Consider the following 21,729-nt stretch of genomic DNA (forward strand, 5'->3'; position numbering starts at 1 on the left):
GAATGTGTTAAGGCTCATTTATGCTCCTGCCACTGCCCACATACGTACAAATGTACGCTTTGTTACGCTAGCGTGAATGTTAAACAATATGTCCACTAGACGGCAGCGGTGAAACCTCGCACAACAGCAAACATGACAGCGTAGAAGGTGGTGATCGTGCACGTTAGGAGAAGCAGTGTTCTAAATGACCATGATTTAACCCTGTAACGCCAAACGTATCACCTCTGCATGATCAGCGTGATATGTTTCTTCTTGAAGAACCTGATGTATACAATTAGATACATGCAATACACAGATCATCCACCAGGGGGAGGAGTTCATTCACCAGAGGCCTTTCCAGTGACACTACAAGACTGACATTAACCCTTTCATGCATGACTTATGAGAACCTTAGGCAGGATTTTTTTCTTGAGTGTTTTTATTCCCCCTTAGGCATGAAAAAACAATGTGATTGATTTTTTTTTTTCATGGAGTTACAAAAATGTCCATGCATTTAATTTTTGAAGTAAAGAAACGTTTGTTTAAAACCCGATATCAGAAAGTATGGAAGAGGATTAGGGCCACTGGAAAAAAATACAATAAACTGAGGTCCAAAATGTATTTCTTATTATTATTATGAGAAAAAAAAGTCATAATTTTGAAATTAAAGTCAGAATTCTGAGAAAAAAATCAGAATTTGGAGAAAAAAGTTAGAATTCTGAGTTTTCCTTTAGCCCTATTGCGGGCTGATAGGGCTAAAAAATTATATTAATATTCATCTACTATAAAAATATAATAAATCAGGACAATGGATGTTTTTTTTCAACTTTTGCTCAAAGTTTAGACCCTAATGTTAATAAAAGTACACCCAAAGTGTATTTTAGTGCAAACTTTAATGCTCAAACATGATTTTTAATCTTTGTGGGGTGAAATATACGCTATTTAAAATCTCCGACACGAACAATTAATTGATGCATATCATCGTCAATCCAGCCGAAAAAAAAAAAAAAAACAGGCGAGGATAAAAAATTCTACTTTCTCTTTTAGTTTGTTCCAGTTTACTCAGGCATAGTAATAGATACAATATTTTAGACAATGGGAATAGATTCTGTGAGGTCTGTAAATGTCCACAGACACCAAGAACATCCATATGAACCTTATTATTGAGAAGGAATTCTTCATTTACTTTGGGTATGTCTGTTTAGGCATGGTCAGGGAAATATGGAAAATATGGTCAGGGTTAAACAGTCAGAATTCTGACTTTTTTCAGAATAATAAAAAAAAAAAATACAACTTTTTTATTTTCCAGTGTCCTTAATCCTCTCCCTTAAGAAAGTGATATGAAAACAATGAACTACAAACATTTTTAATGCTGCTAATCTGATGTTTTCTCACATTTGAACATATTCTTATGCTAGTTATCCCTCATTTCATGGAGATAACAGGCAAAAAAAACCCTTTGTGTCTCATAAAAAACAAGTGGTTTATGCTCAAACATGTCAGTGCAGATCAGGTTTATCTAGAACAGCAAAGTTACAGTAATGGTCTGAATGTCAGTGTATTATTATGGGATGGTGCATAAGTGTCCACTGTGGATGATCTGGAACTAAACCAACAAAACCCATGAATATACAAGAGAACAGCTGGAGAAGAACTGTCCACTGGAGTGACCACTGGAGTGACCAGTGTCCATGAAAGGGTTAATGAGGAAGGAGGAAGAGCTTTGACAATTTAGAAAAAAAATGACCAATTTGTTAGACATGTTTGTGTTATATTATGTTTTTGTTTGTTCAATAATAATAATATTTGAGCATTGAGACCTGATGGATCAAATATGATACAAAATTAAAACTCCTTCATGGAAATTAATATTTGAAAAAGAACGTTTCTTGGTTGTTCAGAAGGACCAATAAAGACTCCAGTTTCAAAGAACTGGAATTTTCTGTCAATGATTGAATGGTTCAGGCTTTACAGCAGGGCTGTCAAACTCATTTTAGTTCAGTTCCACATTCAGCCCAATTTGATCTCAAGTGGTCCAGACCAGTGAAATAATAACAGTTAAAAAAGTCAAATTATATTATTAGGTTTACGTCTACAAAGTTGAAACTTGAATTGTCTTAAAAAAAAAAACAAGTGCAATTTTACCAATATTCTGCCTCAGTTTATCAGTTTATCATTTACACATGTGCGTTACAATCGCACAAAACATTTAGTAACAGGCAGAATATTGGTCAAATTGCATTTACTTAAGACATTTCTGTTTGTTCATATTTGTTCAGGTTATTCACTTTTTTTTTTTTTGTAAATGTATAGTTCAGTAATGTAAACATTTTCAAGTAATTTTACTTCTTTACACCAAAAAACAAAGAACATTTGGGGTTGTCATTATTTACAGGTTATTCTGATAATGTTTGACTGGTTCTGACCCACTGGAAATCTAATTGGACTGTATGTGTGTGTATGTGGAACCTGAAGTAAAAGGATTTTGACACCATTGATTGTTCATATCTTCAGTGTAATTTTCGGATTTCACACATTCATCCCACTGGCTGGGTCGGACCCTTTGGTGGGCCAGATTTGGCCCCCGGGCCTCATGTTTGACACCTGTGCTTTACAGGGTTAAGGAACAGGGGTCAAACATACGGCCCGGGGGTCAAAACCGGCCCACCAAAGGGTCCGACCCAGCCAGTGGGATGAATGTGTGAAATGCAAAAATGTTTACAATCACTGAAGTCCAAGTCATTTCATTTCAGGTTCCACATACAGACCAATTCAATCTCAAATGGGCTGAACCAGTAAAATACCATCACAATAACAATAAAAAGACAACCCCAAATTGTGTCATTAGTCCATTTTTGATATTTAAAAAATGGTACGTAAGGCAATTTTTGAAGGATACAACTGTTAAACTCTAATAAGCAATAGGTAAATTATTTATTTTTGATTCTACATTAAATTACCATTAATTTGGTAATTTAGTTTTCTATTTCTCTGGTTTATTTTCACCTTTTTATGTTTCGCTTGTTTGTTTGCTTGGATGCATTGTTTTGTTTTTTTTGTTTTTTTTCTTTTTCCTATATTGGATGCTGGATAGCTGAATTTGTTCTGTAGGGCAGGCATTAATAGAAGCATTTTGCTTCTGCCTGTGCCTTTTCAGTCATTAACCTGTTGGTAATGTTTGTAATGTTTGAAAAAAAAAAAGAGATTTTTCTCTGTTTTTTTTTTTTTTTTTTAAATCTTGACTAAGGTTCTCACAATTCATGCATGAAAGGGTTAAAGGTTCCAGGAACAGAAACATCACTGGTAAAATTTATACAGCTTTGAATTCAAAAGACAATGAGATATATTTTCAAAAAAATCAATGGGAGAAGGAGCTGCAAGAGGAAATATCAAATGAGATGTGGTCAGAGGGATGGAAGTCTCCAAACTGGACTACAAACTCATTAACATGGAGGGGTTTTTGGTGGAAATGTCTGGTCCGTTTCTTTATTCCACCTGTAGGAAAACCCCTTTTTTCTGGAGTTCATTTTTCTGCTGGAGGGAGTGTGGTCCACTGGAGGCAGATCACACGTGTTCTGGTTTTTGGGGAGAGATGATCAAATTGATGTATTCAGATTTTGGTGTTCAGTTTGATGTCATTGGCTACTTTGTTTTTTAGCATTCCCCCAGAGGAATTATGGGAAAGTGACATTTATCGATTTAGAAAAGCCATCACCAAATACTGGCTTAAAAAGGACCCTGCCTCAATCTCCTTGGCGATAAAAAATGTCAACTAAGGGAAATGATGCCATACAAACTCCGCCTACAACAGCACAAGGGTGTAAAGTACTGGAAAAAATGGGACGTTTTCATTCAATCTGTGGACAGTAAACAGTCTGTAAATGTCTGACCGGACCTGGGACCATTTCTGTTTGTTTCGTGCCTCATATTAAAACAATAAAAAATAAAGTACAAACAATCAGGAGGGAAATTGTGGTTTTAGAAAAAAAAAACAAAAAAACAGATGGGGTGTAGGTTCTACTCACCGATATTACAGTGCTCCCCCGTCCATCCCTGGTCACACTCACACTTGCCCTCCTTACAGACGCCGTTCTTGCTGCATAGCGGGTGACAGGCCTTCTGGTCGCACACGCTGCCCGTCCAGCCCTCCTCGCAGCGACACACTCCGCCGTAACACACGCCGTGGCTGCCACAGTCCACTTCACACACCTCTGTTGGACACAGCGGGGAGGACATTTATTCACACACAACTGCAGACGCCGCACACACCCATCAGCTTCCACTTCCACACGGGTCAGTATCTGAACACCTGTCGGGTCACCGTCTTCAACTTTTGGAACTTCAAGCAACTTTCAGTAAAAAGTGTTGCATAAAAAAATCAACTGATTGCTAAACGCCACCTCCTTGTTAACTGGAAATTTACAACAGCCCCTTCCAGCACACAATGGATTAATGAGGTCATTGTCATGACCCACTTTTTGGTTTGGTTGTCTTCTGTTTCCTCCCCCCCCCCCTCTGTGATTGACCAGGTAATGGCCCACACCAGGAGCTGATCTGCAATCAAGCTCTCCTCCTGCTCAGAAGCCCTGCAACTCATCTTCACTTCCATGCTGGTAAGATGGTCTCTGTCATTTTGGTGTGCTTTGTATGGTGGTTTCCTGGTGCTTGGGTTTTTGTTAATTGAGTCTGTGTGTGAGTTCAGACCGTCACATTTCTCTCCTCTCGGTTTACATCCTGTGTTCTTTTCCCGGTGTGTGTTTTTAAACTCCACACTCTGCTGTGTTTCAGGTCCGGTTCCCTTGGTTTAGTTCGTGTTTATCTCCCGGTTCGGTGACGCCCTTGGTTCTCCTTTTATCAGAGTTTGCTTTTCTTCTGCATATGTATGAACAAATAAACTTTAATTTGCCTTTCACGCTCGTTGGAGTCTGTCTGTTGTCGTTCACCACATGCTATTGGGTTCCACTAGTCTGAGGTTGTAACAGTTATGTCCTTTTAAAAGTAGAGAACATTAGATATTCAAAACAGGGAAACTTGAACAAATTCTACAATAAATGGCAACTGTTTATGGATTTTTTTGAGACAATGTAACCCCCCCTTTATTTTATTATTTTTATTGTTATTTACTATTATTTATTAATCTTATGTTTACGTCACCAATTTAACTATTTTATTCTGACTATGTCTTAGTATTCTTTTCATTGTATTGTTTGTCGGGTTTCATTGTTATTTGTTCCTTTTAAAAAAAAAAAAGATGCAAATCTAAATGTAATGGTGTTTTCAAACCTGGTTAATGTTGACATCAATGTGCCACGGTACTGGTACGTACCTTTAGTTCTCTTGTATACACAATATGAAAACTATGAAACAAACAATAAATAAACTAAGGTGCTGTTACTTCAGTTCTGATTTGATTTCCAATTCTGAGCTACAATTGTACACAGTATGGTCTGATTTTAGAATTATAATGTCATTTTATTTATTTCTATAAATGTATAAAATACTACTTTTAGGTATGTATGTACTGTATGTGCGGATTTGTATTTTTCTCTCAGGATTAGGGTGATGTAAGTTCTTAGTTCATTTTTTTAAAGAAAAATAACAGTAAAACATTGCTGTGGGGGGAAAAAAAAAAGGGTCTGTTGCCTGTTTTAATCAATCCTCAGGTCAGTTTATCCAGAACAAACATGGTCCTTTTTCATATTTCATCACCTAATATAGGGTGTGTTCAAGTACATATTGATGTGTACGTGGGAGGAATATGATTCACTGCTGCACAGAGATAAATATGGGAATTATATTGACTTTTGTCCATTATATTTTACTCTTAAGTCTTATTTTCTGTTTTATACACCTGGAAACTGTGACTTTCACTGAGCTGCACTTTCATATTTTCATTTGCACATACTATTGTACACATTTTGCATTCCACTGGACATTATGGCTGCACAATATCAGATTTTCACGATATAACTTTTGAATATTGCGATAACAATATTGCACACACTATCTGAATTCTACCTTTGGAAGATGTTTGGAATTATGTTATTTGTTATATCAGGGTTTCTGCAGGTACCAGTAAATCTAATTGAATGCCCTTTTTAATGCTACTTTAATGTAATGCCCCTGTCCGACTGCAGATACAGTTTTATATATAGTTTTATGTCGGTTTATCGTCGACAGGCTTTAACCTGGTTCTGAATAGTTCCTCCTCCTTTAATCACTTCTGCTTAAACTTGCATTTTCCTGTTTTTCCCACATTTGCTAATATTCCCTCTGCTCTTTCGCCACATCATGAACACGCTCACAGCACGTTGTATTCCAAGCATCCGGTGTTGTGACTTCATGTATCGGCCATAAACAATAACCACTGAAAGGGTTCCACCTGTCAATCATCACAGTTATAGTTCCGATCAAAATTATTAAATGTTTATATAATTCACTAATTGAAGTCTTTATTTTGAACACGTAGACAGTGAAAGCAAAACAGAAATCAACCAGCAAAATATCAGTACTGGTACATAAAAGGTTGATAAGTAAACAAAAGAAAAAAACTATAAAATAAAATAAATTTAAAAAATGAAATGAAATTATACATGCTAGAAAAGGAGTAGGAAAACAAAATTATCAAAATAAATAGTGAGTAACATTGACTTTTTTTTCTCCATCAAGTGTATTTAATATTTTAATGCCTCTGGACATCAAATTTAATGCTTTTTTTAAAGTCATTTAAGTCGGAATTTTCACAAAATCTATTTAATGACCTTCAGTGCTTTTTAATGGCCCGTATAAACCCTGTATATACAAAATATACAGCAATTAATGCTTATACACACTAGTTCTAACTCAGAAACCCTTTAGAACTTTAAAGAAACAGTATGTACTTTTTAAGATTGTTTTTATTTTTCATCTTCAAAACACTAAAGTCAAAAATATTCAATTCTGAAAACATAAACTGCAGTGTATTTCCTGGCTTTTTCACCTCTAACAGTGACCAGTACCATATTTGCAAGGATTAATGGACATTCAAGTATTACATAGTAATACTCAATAATTGAAAATTCACTTTAAAATTAGAAGTTACTCATCGTAGACACCAAAGGGGGGCTGTGGTCACTACAATATTCTTAATTTTAACGGACTGAATCACAGTACACTAATCACATGTTCTGTGACCTCATTATCCCATTCATTAACAAACTAGAAACATAAGCAATAAATGAACAGATGTGGACAACAGCATAACATACTGTTACATTTCTTTTCTTTTTTGTTTTACATGTTGTACATATTCTTATAGTATGCTTTAGAAAGTGCTCTCATTTTGTGTTTCTACTATTTTCATTTAATATATCGGAGTATTTAAGTACCATCTAAGCCTAAAACTCCCAGTCTACATGTCATTATGTGCACACATAATGACAATAACCATTCTTGAATCTTATCGTTTTTCTGTCACACTGACAATGTAATTCATTATATTCATGCAAGAGTGACTCTGCTTCATAAATGAGCGGAGTAGAAAGGAGGAGTGAGGTTCTGAAGTCCTTTAGAAACATAATGACCGGTCCAGACAAGCTGATGAAAAAGAAATTAAAAAATCAATTATGAGTTGCTGCTTCTTAACAAGTTTGTCTTTGATTCGACTGCATGTGCATTTGTGTAGGAATCTGCTCGTGTCTGTGTACAAGGGTTTAAAACGACCACATGAAACTAGGAGATACTGAACACACCACTGACCTGCACATGCTTTGGACTAAAACTGACACTTCTGCAGAGTTTTCAGACCATGAACTGTTGTTACTGTTTCAACAAGTGTCCGCTGCAACATAATAACGCTCATGTTTCAACTTAGGACCACTTCAGGAAGCAGTGTTTGGTGGAAAAAACAGTCATTTGTACGTCAGTCTTCTTCTTGATCTATTTGATCTATCATTTTATATTTTATATATTTTTTTAATATATGTCTGTATTTTATTGTATTGCTATTAATTGTTAGTGCACTGTCGCTGGTAGAGACCACCTGCAATTTCACTGCATAACTGGCATGACAATCAAGCCTATTCCATTTCATTTCATTCTATTCTATATTATACTATTCTACTGTACTCTATTCTATACTATTTTATTCTATATTATATAATTCTATTCTATTCTATAGATTTTATACTATTCTATACTATTCTATTCTATATTATACGATTCTATTCCATTAATTTTATACTATTCTATTCTATTCCATATTATATTATTCTATTCTATTCTATTCTATTCTATTCTATTCTATACTATTTTATACTATTCTATTCTATTCCATATTATATTATTCTATTCTATTCTATTCTATTCTATTCTATTCTATACTATTTTATACTATACTTTTCTATTCTATTCTACAGATTCTATTCTATTCTGTTCTATTCTATTCTATTCCACTCTATTCTATTCTATTCTGTTCCATACTATTCTATTCTATTCTATTCTATTCTATTCTATTCCATACTATATTACACTATTCTATTCCATTCTATTCTACTGTACTCTACTCTATTCTATTCCATACTATATTACACTATTCTATTCTATTCTATTCTATTCTATTCTATTCTATTCCATTCCATTCTATTCTATTCTATACTGTTCTATACTGTTGTATTGTATTCTATCACCTTCTGGAAGCTTTCATTGGGTTGAAGTCTGTAAAATTTGGAATATGTCTTCAATGTTGTTGTTGTTGTTGCTGTTGTTGTGTGTGTGTGTGTGTGTGTGTGTGTGTGTGCAAACAAATGTCAAGTAAGAAGGAGAGTTTGACGAAACTGCAAATATGCTCCACATGCGTTTCAGAGTGTCTATAGTTTTTGGGTATGTGAACACTTAATTGGAGATGTGCTTGACAAGACAATTGCAGAAGTCTAGATGTGAGAGCCGGTGTAGAACCCCAAACACACTCACACACCCTCTGCAGTCTGGTCCTGATCCACTGAGCCCTCCTTCAGTGTTCTTCTATCACCTCTGTCTGCTGTCACTACTGTCACTCTAAGCCTCTGTGCGACTCCCCTCTACAGCACTGTAAAACGCTGCCGCCGCACAACACTTTATGATGTCGTAAAAAAAGAAACTTATAGGGTATCTACGCACTAGACTGCTGTCTGGCCCTGTCCAACAAAAATAATAAAAGAAGCAGCGTTGTGTGCGACTGTGACGACACAAATGAACTGCTGTACACCAAGACGGTGCAGGGAAAGTTTGGACCATGACATGAAACTGCACTTCTGTGGTGAGAGGGCTTTAGGTCGTTTATTCCAAGGAGCACTCTGTTTTCTTTTTGTTGGTAATTTAGATTATTATTATTATTATCATTATTATTATTATTATTATTATTATTATTATTATTATTATTATTATTAGTAGTAGTAGTAGTAGTAGTAGTAGTAATATGACTTATATATCACTGTCACAGGTACTATTACTATTATCACTTTATTATTTTATCATGTGATTATTAAACTACACACATGCATATACACAGTGTATATCATAATGTCGTGACATAATAAGCTATTCATAATTATGATGATGATAATGATGATTTATTATTATTATTATTATTATTATTATTATTATTATTATTATTATTATTAGTAGTAGTAGTAGTAGTAGTAGTAGTAGTAGTAGTAGTAGTAGTATGACTTATATATCGTTGTCACAGGTACTATTACCATTATCACTTTATTATTACTTTTATCATGTGATTATTAAACTACACACATACATATACACATATTGTATATATTGTGTATATCATGATATTGTGACATAATAAGCTATTTATAATTATGATGATGATGATGATGATGGTTATTATTATTATTATTGTTATTGTTGTTGTTGTTAGTAGTAGTAGTAGTAGTAGTAGTAGTAGTAGTAGTAGTAGTAATATGACTTATATATAGTTGTCACAGGTACTATTACTATTATCACTTTATTATTACTTTTATAATTGATTATTAAACTACACACATACATATAGACATATTGTGTATATCATAATATTGTGACATAATAAGCTATTTATAATTATGATGATGATGAATATTATTATTATTACTACTACTACCACTTTATTACTACTTTGCTACTTGCCTCTTCTAGTACTCTCTAATGTGCAATTGTCTGTTTTTTTCACTACTATTTTTTAGATTTATTATTTTTTTATTTTCTTGTGGTATTTCTTGTGTGTGTACATTTGGTGTTGTACTGCTATTGGAACCTCAATTTCGATACAATTCTATCTAATTTAATTTAATATAATTTAATGGAATGGAATGGAATTTAATTTGTTTAATTTGTCTGTTCAATTCTTTTCTGTTCAGTGATCACAAGTATTAAAAATACTGAGCAGACGAATAAAGTCAGATTACTACAGTTCAAATAGTACAGTAATACTGAGACTTTACAGGCAACATAACATCATTTTAACATTTTTGATCCTCAAGTCAATTTTCTCCTGTTCTATGTCCGGGAAATTACATTTTAGCGTTAGAATGTTCAGAAGATATGTGGCTTGTGTATAATGGGTTAATTATTTATTCAAGGTTAAAGAATTCATCAAAATGTGCAAATGTTCACGTCTGCCATTGGAATGAATGAGACAGGATCTACTGACAGTCTTCTAAAGGATGGAAAAATACAGGGTATCATTCTCCAGTGACGTGTCTTGTCATAACAATGAGATGAAATAACATATTTCTTCTAAACTTTGCGAATGAGAGAGAGAGAGAGAGAGAGAGAGAGAGAGAGAGAGAGAGAGAGAGAGAGAGAGAAAGCAGCATCGGTGGAGCGAGCATACGACTGAATTAAGAGAACAAGACAAAAATATGAGACATAAAGATAAAACATTACTTCCTGATTCTGTCAGTGCAAAGTCACAAATAAACACACCCATACATTCACAGGACTCTACGGGAATGTTCTAGAGGTAATATATAGCCAAGCCAAGGGACCAGCGTGGCTTTGTTCACCGTTATTGTCTGGAGATACAAACACACCACAGAGGACCACACCCCCACGGAACGTCCTGAACTCAGCAAAAACAAAGAGGAAAACCCAAAATCCAGAGCGAGCGCTGTGTCTGTGCAGGTGAATACAGCACACACTGACACAGGGGCTGTCGGAGAGGACAGTTTTAAGGAACGTGTTACACACTTTGTCTTTAAGTGTCTTTGAAAACCCAACACATGGGGACAGAGGGCTGAACCAGAGAATTGCAATTCTGCAATTTATTTTGCTCGAGCAATTTTAGCTAGCAGCACTACGGTCCGTCACTTGTGTTCACTTGTGGTTTCCAGTCGTCTTCTGGTCTCCACTCTACCTGGAAACATGGAGACTAAAGTTGGGAGAAAGCAGCAGAGTCCTGTCTGGGATTTATTTGAATACGACAACAGAGAAGAGAAAAGAGACCACTGAACTACAACTAAACTAAAACTGAACTACAACTAAACTAAAACTAAGCATTTAGAAAATAATGAAAACTGATAAAAACTATCAAACCTGCTCTAAAAACAAATTAAAATGAACTGAATAAGAGGAAAAAAGTCAGAATAAAATAAAACTAAACTAGAATGAAAAATCCAAAACTGTTAGAACCTTGCTTGTGACATCTCGTGATAATAAACAAATCATCGCATTTGTGTTTTAATGGAAAAACCAACATTACGCACTGCTGTTTTTTCGACATTTAGTAAATATCGGTAAAGTTTTGCGCAGATGTCCGATGGAAAAGCGACTACTGACACATCTTTACCGAGTTCTACCTAACATGAGATCACATGTTAACGATGGAGGTAAGACCTGTCTGTTCTGCTGACAATGAATCCGAAGAGTCCAGAGTTCGGAACAATAGCTGCTTTGTCGCACGAATCATCAACATGCACGACCAGACCTCCTGTCTATTCCACACTGGGGACGAGTGACAGGATTTGGCTCTACCATACGCTCAGACGCCCAAAAGCTAATCTTCACCAGGGAAAAAAAAAAACAGTAGAATGAAGAATAATTACAGTCATGAAAATATAAAACAAAAGAAATCATGTAAAACAAGAACAGCTGGAAGCTAAATGTGATAGAGTAACAAATATAAAATGCCCTCAGGGATAAAAATGAAGTGAATTTCAGATTTTTTTCAGCATGTTGCAGGTGCACTCGAACTAAAACTTGATTTTCCAGTCTGGGTAAAAACAGCTGGCACCTGCAACATAATACACCATGAGAGCCAGTATGGTGTGAACCCACATGAAAAGACAAACGTGAACTGATACCGAGGAAATAAAAGTCAGTAAATACACAAAACACAGTGGATGACGCTGGGCAGACAGGCAGCGAAAAGCTCACAATGATGAGTAATGCAGTTATCATGAATAAATGTGAATGTGGGGTGATGCACAGCTGTCAGTTACAGTCTGACTTCCATTAAAGTGTCGTTCTTTAACCCATAAGGAACCAGGAGTACTGTGTGTCAGTTCACAAATGACTGTTTTTTCTATATTCAACCTTCCTTCAGGGATTTATCACCATTTATTATATAATTATCTTCTGTATTTTGTGATTTTTCAGTGTAAATATTGTATTTTCCTATATTTAATTCAATGATAATGCAGATGTTTATAAAAACTCAAGGTAAAGCTGATGGTTATTATATAAAAAAAAAAAAAAAAACAGAAAACGGAAGAAAAAGTGACTTTTTCAGTCAAAGCCATCATTAACTGAACATAAACCCAGTGTGTCCATCCACTGTCACTGATTCAACTCCATGGCTTTTACTGGTGAATCAATCTTGTAGAAGTTGTCTATTTTCTTATTTTTTCTTCAGTTTTGTTCAGTTTGTGGCTTACTTTGTTCATGTTTATTATTTACTTGATTAAATATTAGAAATTCTGCTAACTGTATTAATGACTTTGGTTGTTTTTGTTCATTTTGTTGCACATTTTCTTCTTTTTGTCCTCATTTTCTTTTAATAATTTTTGCTCATTTTATTTATTATTTAATATACATAAACCCAGTGTGTCCATCCACTGTCACTGATCCAGCTCCATGGCTTTTACTGGTGAATCAGTGTTAGAGAAGTTACCTATTTTCTTATTTTTTCTTCAGTTTTGTTCAGTTTGTGGCTTACTTTGTTCATGTTTATTCTTTTCTTGATTAATTATTATAAATTGTGCTAATTAGGTTGATGACTTCAGCTGTTTTTGTTCATTTTATTGCTTATTTTATTCTTTTTTTTTTCATTACAGTCACATTTTTTTCCATGTTAGGTATTATTCTGTACATGTTTTAATAATTTTTGTTCATTCTATTTAGTTATTTAATATACATAAACCCAGTGTGTCCATCCACTGTCACTGATTCAACTCCATGGCTTTTACTGGTGAATCAGTGTTGTAGCAGTTGCCTATTTTATTCTTTTTTTCTTCAATTTTGTTCAGTTCGTGGCTTATTTTGTTCATGTTTATTATTTACTTGATTAATTATTATAAATTCTACTAACTGTATTGATGGCTTTGGCTGTTTTTGTTAATTTTGTTACACATTTTATTCTTTTTGTCTTCATTTTCTTTTAATAATTTTTGTTCATTTTGTTTATTTTTCAATATACATAAACCCAGTGTGTCCATCCACTGTCACTGATCCAATGTTGTAGAAGATGGCGGTGTTTCCACGGTAACCACAGAGCCTCTGAACGTCCAAATGGGTCATATCTGATGACCATGAAAAGATGACAAACTGCATTTTACACTAATTATTCACATGAATTGATCGGATTTGTAGATCAACAGGTATTAAACAGTTACATCAGTGGATGGTTTTGGTAGACGGTGGATATTTGGGTCTTTACGGGTTAAGAATGAAGTTCCAAACTCCACATTAAACATGGTCAGACAAAGTTGATTTTCTCCTCTTCAGAGCTGAATCCATTTGTGTCTGTGCTCGTCTCTTATCTTGTCCAGAGTGGAACTGTGACTTTGACATGGCCTCCGTGTTTGCTGCCAGTATCAAACAGCTGCAGGCTTTCTCCCACACTCATCTGGAGACCAGAACACTGTGCTTGTAGGTTCTTTTCACTGGCCGATGGTTACTTTTAGAATTGATTTGGAGATGTTACTGATCTTACTGAAGCCTTAATGTGGTTTCGCCCCAGGCTATGTCACTGAACTTAACACTCTATAGAAGATGATGTGTGAGATCCTCGGGCAAGGTTCTCCTGACTCCTTCTAACTCTCGCCAAGTTGTAAAGTTGAACCTTCTTTTTTTTTTTTTCTGCCATCACATGCTTTAACTGCAGAGAAAGTATCTGAGAAAATAAACTTATGTCAGGCCTTAAATCACTTCTCAGCCCTCTGCATGACTGACTGTTTTATCCTCCTTATGTCATAATAGTTATTTTGCAACATGTTTATTTTATGCCTGATCCTACAGGACTCCATCTAACACTGTTATCTCAATTATGGTCTGCTCTGTAATTGCTTTTTTGTTATCATTTTGTGCTGATCCTGCTCTTCTTTATCCTTTTTTAATGATTATATAAAGCACAGTGGTTTTACAGGTGCTGAACATGATCTTTTAGTATTTATTTTCACATTACATGACTGAAAAACTCACTGAAAATTCCAAAAATAGTGAAAAAAAAACAACTCTTTCATATACACAGGGCCGTCTTAACAGCTTTATGGACCCCTGGGTAAAGCAGTATACTGGGCCCCCTATGACAGCTACTCACAGGAGTTATTATTGGCTTGAAGGCAGTGGTCTTCAGAATGGTATTTTTTTTTTTTTTTTTTTTTTTACAAATAAGTGAAAGCCAGTTCAAACCATGCAGCCCTACTATGCTATGAAGTTGATTTTTTTTTTTTTATAAGTTTCAGTTTTGAAAAAACAATGTTCTAATGTACAGTTGGTCACTATGATGTACATGAACACTCTGAGTGAAGTTTCAACATTTGGGAATACAGATTTCAAATTGTCGGATATTATTTTTTATGTACAAATTCCAGTACAAAATTTTAAATAAATTTTATTTTAAAAATGATTGAAAAATCTTTGTACAAAATAAAAAAAATAATCTGTAAAATGATTTAAAAAGTTCAGCATGAAATGATAACATTTACATTAAATGATCAAGAAATTCTAGTACAAAATAAAAAAAGAATCTATATAAAAATAATGGAAAAATTTGAGAAGAAAATAAAAACATCTGTAAAAAAAGATATCATTTTTTGTGTACATAACAAAAAAATCTGTAAAATGATTTTAAGAGACTTCAATACAAAATATTAAAATCTACATAAAATGATTGAGAAATTCTACTATAAAATAAAACAAATCTATATAAAAATAATGGGATAATTCTAGTACAAAATAAAAAAAAAAAAATCTGTAAAAAAAATATTGAAAATTGTTTATACAAGATAAAAAATCTGTAAAAAAAATAGTGAAATATGTTTGTACAATATATATATTTTTTAATAGGTAATTTTTTATTTTTTTTTTAATCCGTACAAAATAATAAAAACTACATAAAATGATTAATAAATTATAGTATAAATTAAAACAAATCTATATAAAAAGTGATGGAATAGTTTGAGTATAAAGGTTTTTAGAAATTGCAAAAATAATAGAAAAAAGCAGAATAGAACATAAATTAGCAGTTAATGAAGTAACTATATGCCTTTGATGGGTATGTATCATATATGATACAATTTGCATTCAAGGGATAACATACCGTTGCTGTCAGATGGAAAACTCTTATGTCCAAAACAGTTATTTTTAGATAATTGGAAAAACGATGTATATTCTAAATAAATGAATGGAGTTAAGAGATGTAGTCACAAGACATTTAACACTTTCCATTAATAAATATTTCTAAAACCATCAGTCCAAAGTAAAGACTGACCATTAGAATCATTTTACTTATGAGACTTGGACTTATGAGGTTTCCGCCTGACAGCGACGATACACAGATTATCATGAGGCCCCTATGCTCGTGGGGCCCACGGGTAAGTGCCCCTCAGACTCCTGCCTTAAGCCGGCCCTGCACACACACACACACACACACACACACACACACACACACACACACACACACACACACACATATGTTTACTGACCTAAAGAGCAGTCGGGCCCGGTCCAGTTCTGGTCACAGGTGCAGGTGCTGGTCTCTGCGTTGTAGGTGCCGTGGCCTGAACACTGGTCCGGACACATGGCCTTGGCAATTTCGCAGCTGGCTCCGCCCCAGCCCGGCTGACAGTGACACTCCCCATGAATGCACACGCCGTGGGCTGAACAACTGGGGTCTATGCAGTCCACTGGAGACACAGAGACACTTAGATGAGGCTTACACAGAGGCGACAACCACAGGCAGATTAAAACCAAAACACAGTTATTAAAGCCCATAATGAAAGAGCTGAATGTGGCGCATAGCGTGAGCTCCGAAACGTGTTCAAATACCACTGAGTGAGAATCAATGTAGCTCAACACAGCTTCCAGCCACATTAAAGAAAGATTTTAGGAGAGAAATAATACCATTCTTTCACAAATGAATCACTTGAAGCACACTGTGTTCGACTCAGTGCGCTCTGATTTGGTCTAAATACGGCTGAGACCTTATCTCCCACTAGAAATTATATATAGGTACAGATAAAAATGAGTGCACAAAGGACAGGAAATGGATCGATTCATTGACTTCATAACCTCCTGTCGTCTTAGGCTACAATAAAACTGCAGATGAAGTCTGTTTTCTAACCTGCATTCACAGTTTGAGCAGTAACATTTGTGCATCACCAACAGTAACATGAGAGCGTATGAATGTGTCCAGATCAGCTCCTGCATGGGGTTCATCCTCATCTTTGTCTACAATCCTTTTTTCATTCCCAGTAATTGTAACCAGTAGAAGTGAAAACATGCATTTAGTTCCCTGTTTCAGTTCAAAAACATGACAAAATAAGCATGTGGAAACAGAAAACACTACATAAATCAGGAAAGAAAAAGAATAACACTGTGTAATATACAAATAAGCAGGGTTCAAGCTAGAATGGAATGAAAATGTCTCAAATCCACCTCCTGTTGTTGATAGAATTGTTTCATAACTATAACGACAACGACTGTAATTGATTCACTCATGTTATTAAATTTGGGTCCAGACAGATCTGATCCAGGTTTTGTTGTTTGCTCTTGGTTGTACGTTTTATGCGTCTCATTACACACACAGTATTGGTGGAGGTGTGTAAATATGGAGGTGTCGCTATCACTTGTATTGATGGACCATATGGAGGGAGCTGTGGGGGTGTGATGGGTGAAATAATGCTAAATGCTAGCTCACAGGCTGTCAAACGGTAAACTTCATTAAGTGTCATTAAGGTGAACTTATTAACCACAGCTACAGTGGATACATTTACAGTTTTACCAGAAACACTTATTACAGGGTCTAAAGAAAACCAGTGAGAGCAGAATGAGCCCTGAAAAACAAAACTAAACAGAACAAAACAAAAAACAAAACAAAACCAAAAACAATTTTACATGTTTTTTTTAGGTGAAAGTTCAGTGTAAGTCTATGGGGATGTGGGCTTTTTGCAGCAGCCTCTAGTGTCCATCAGCGGTACTACACAAACATCAGCGACCTTCAGCTTCAACCAGGTTTGGTTCATTTGCTGCATGAGCTTCACCCTCCAACGCATTTCCTGTTTTATGTACACTATGCAACTATTACAACAAAGTATTAGAATGCCTAAATAAATAAATAAACAAAAATGAATGAATGAATAAATAACTGAAAGTTTGGGTGATCGTTTTGATGTTTGTTTTTTATTTTAATTTCAGGAGAGACAACCCAGTGGAGGTTTGTTTACCACATGTTTGACAGTGTGACTGCATCTACGTCGCCCTGTTGGACATATTTTTAATGACCTTAGCTCTTCCTGTATTCCAGCTATTATTGAACATGTTTATCACCTCTAATTGTATTGAAGGGACAAGTTCTGGACATAAAACCCACTTGTTTTGCTGCATCTGTCTGTATGGTACAGCTAACGGGCTCTGACTGTTGCCACCCACCCACATGTAAAACCGCAGGCAGCTGTTTCCCATCACCAACAAAAGCTGATCAGGTGCTCTGTGTGCAGTATGTTAAAGCTGGGATGGGATGGGTTAGGGTTAGGCAGCATTAGAACACATGGAGGATCAAATCAACTGTGGTCAGAAATCTTTAATGTTTTATCAACGGTAACAGGAAAGAAAATTGTTCCTAATGTTTTTACTGTTTTGTTTGGCGTCGTACCTGCTCCATTTAAATGTACCTCTGCTAATAAAGACATGGTCACATTCACATCTTTTTTGGCCAGGAGGCTTCTATTGTTAAAGTGGAAATCCTCATCTCCACCAACCTTCTCAAAATGGATCAAGGAAGGACTTTATTTTCTCAAACTGGAAAAAAATGTGTTTGTCATTAGCTGGAGCCTCCAACACTTTTGAAAAGACATGGACTCCTTTTCTGATCTGTGTTAACCCTTTCATGCACAGTGGTCACTCCAGTGGACAGTTCTTCTGCAGCTGTTCTCTTGTATATTCATTGGTTTTGTTGTTTTAGTTCCATATCAGCCAACACAGTGGACACTTGTGCAACATCCCATAATACACTGCAATTCATACCATTACTATAACTTTGCTGTTCTTGATAAACCTGATCTGCACTAACATGTTTAAGTGTAAATCAGTTGTTATTTGTTTGACAAAAAGAGTTGTTTTTTGCATTTTATATGAGGTAATAACTAGCATTAGAGTATGGTAAATTGTGAGAAAACATCAAATTAGCAGCCTTAAACATGTTTTTATTTCATTGTTTTTATTTTACTTTCTGATATTGGGTTTTAAATACATATTTCTTTACTTAAAAAGTTAAACACATGGACATTTTTGTAACTCCATGAAAAAAAAAACCACTCGATCGCAGCTTTTTTTTTTTTATGCCTAAAGAGGTATAAAAACACTCCAGAAAAAAAAAAAAAAAAATCTTGACTAAGGTTCTCATAATTCAGGCATGAAAGGGTTAATAGTGCAATCTGTCATGTTTCTCTTGACTGAGTATTTTGTTATACAGTTTTTTTTTTTCCCTGTAACTTTTAAAGGGGGAATTTTGTACTTCTGTTTTGTATTTATTTACTGTTTATGTATTTGTTTATTTTTGGTGGGCATGTGTGCCAGGGGAGGGGGGGTTTGTTCCACTTGTTGTTTGTCTGTGTTGGACTTTTGTATCATACGTCAGAACTATGTACTTTTTTTATATGTAAAAAAAAAAGCAAAAACCAATAAACAGAAGGTTAAAAAAAAACCAAAACAACACATGGAGGATGTGAGTTGAATGTTTTGGCTCTTCGTGAAGCTCCTGCTCAGTCTGGCTCTGCCGTATACATTCATACTTGAGAAAGAAATGAACACTGGAATATTCCATTTGGCTGGAATACTCTTCATGGGTATAGTACACGCCATCTTTGACATAATTTGCAGATTCAGCAGCTGTAAATGGGATTAACACACACACACACACACACACACACACACACACTCTGTTGTTCGGGGCGATTCTCTCTCTCTCTCTCCCCTTCTGTCCTGCTCATATACACTCTCACAAAGGATTAGTGTGAACTAATCTGAGACTAATCTGGTTACTGTCCCCTGCGACTGTATGTCTATTTACATTTTTGTACCAGTGTGCATGTACGCACACAGAATGTGCACGTCTTTGTTTTTGCCTGTACACACCTGGGTGATGTGAAAGAATACATGACTGTGTGGAGATTAGTGTCAAACTCAGTCGTAGCGTACATGTGTATCTGTGTCTGTATATATATATATATATATATATATATATATATATATATATATGTTTGACTCTGTGTGTGTGTGTGTGTGTTCAACAGCAAACAGCAGGTTAGTATTGATCAGCTCAGATGAAATGAGTTTAGTGCAGCCTACAGCTCGTAGCTGAGACCATCCAACCACATGTCAGCGATCAAACAGTACGTGTTTTTATGTACATGTATGGACTGCTTGTGTGATGAACATATGAGGGCAAATCAACCCGTAACGACCCAGTGTGACATTTGTGGAAGTTCCCAAATGAATTTTTCCTTTATATTTAACCATCCTTAAGTGGTTTATCACCATTTATTGTAATATTATCCTCTGTATTTTGTGTTTTTTCAGTGTAAATCAGGTATTTTCCCACATTTAATTAGTAGTAGTAGTTTATTTGGTTGTTAATTACTTTAAACAAACAAAAACAACATATGCATTGTTCTATATATAATGTGACCAAAAGGGTTAAGGCTTGTTGAGCCACATTCTGTAATAAATTCCCATTATGTAACAAAAGTGCAAAATGTAATAAGAATGTCACGTCATCTTGTAATAAAGTCGCATTATGTAATAAACTGACGCATTTTGTAATAAACTACGTCAATGCATTATGTAGTAAATTTTTTCACATTATGTAGTAAGTTATTACAATTTGAGGAGTTTATTACAAAATGCACTGGACACATTTTTATTTTCAGGAAAATGTAATGTGCTAAATTAATCTGTAAACTGTGTGGTTAAAGTTCTGATTCCATTACCTGGAGCTCCTGTGACTAATTTCTTCTAAATTGCTCTGAAATTATATTAATTTGGATTGTTATTACATCATGAACCATGTTATTACATTTTTTTAATAAAAATGTGTCCAGTGCATTTTGTAATAAATTTCTCAAATTGTAATAACTTACTACATAATGTGAAAAATTTACTATATAATGCGTTGACGTAGTTTATTACAAAATGTGTCCATTTATTACATAATGCAGCTTTATTACAAGATGACGTGACATTCTTATTACATTTTGAACTTTTATTACATAATGGAAAGACTAAGACGTAAAGACTTATTTTGCCTAACCCTATTTATAATTAACACAATGTTTCCACAAGAAAACAAACTAAATGTTTTTTTCAAGGTAATCATTGCTAAATATGCAACAAAAGAGAATACATATTTAATTCTAATTCAGGTAAATCATGTCCTTATCTCAACTACCAATATTAATCCTAGTCTTTTAGACAAGTATTTTCTTTAGTCAATCCTGCGCTCTATATTTTAGAATTATAGTTAATTTGTACATTTTTTAAGTTTTAATTGTTTTAAATGGTTTTAATCGATCTTCCGATCCGTTCCAAAGATTAACCCCTTTAACGGAAACACATTTACTTTTTTTTAAAATTTGTTCTTGCCTTAGCTTTTTTTGGAAATGCAATAATCATGCATCTGTTGATAAAAGCTAAACGTCGAAGATTATTATATCAGAAATAGAGAAAACTGAAGAAAACATGACTTTTTCAGCAAAATCCATCATTAACTGAACATAAACCCAGTGTGTCCATCCACTGTCATTCATCCAACTCCATGGGTTTAACTGGAGAATCAGTGTTGGAGAAGATGACGGTGTTTCCACGGTAACTACAGACACACTTATTATTTTGTTAACTTTAATTAATTTTATTCGTTTTTGTTAATGTGTTGTCTATTTTATTTATTACTTCAATTTTGCTATGTTTGTGGCTTATTTTATTCATGTTACTTATTTTTTTGGTGATTTATTATTCATTTTTGTTCTTTTTTTGGCTGTTTTTGTTGCATATTTTATTATTGTCTGTTTCATTTGAATCATT

General features: G+C 34.6%; 1 protein-coding gene across 1 annotated transcript in view; it reads right to left on the reverse strand.

The window, feature by feature from the left end:
- Positions 1–21,729, reverse strand: part of tenm3 (teneurin transmembrane protein 3) — a 776,142-nt gene that overhangs the window by 239,264 nt on the left and 515,149 nt on the right. The window contains exons 17-18 of the mRNA XM_030128911.1: positions 16,137–16,337; positions 4,005–4,190 (exon numbers count right to left, since the gene is read on the reverse strand). Coding sequence (XP_029984771.1) covers positions 4,005–4,190; positions 16,137–16,337 — 387 coding nt within the window. The remainder of the gene's footprint in view (positions 1–4,004; positions 4,191–16,136; positions 16,338–21,729) is intronic.

The sequence above is a fragment of the Sphaeramia orbicularis genome, chromosome 1, assembly GCF_902148855.1.
Source record: "Sphaeramia orbicularis chromosome 1, fSphaOr1.1, whole genome shotgun sequence".
Classification (NCBI taxonomy): domain Eukaryota; kingdom Metazoa; phylum Chordata; class Actinopteri; order Kurtiformes; family Apogonidae; genus Sphaeramia; species Sphaeramia orbicularis.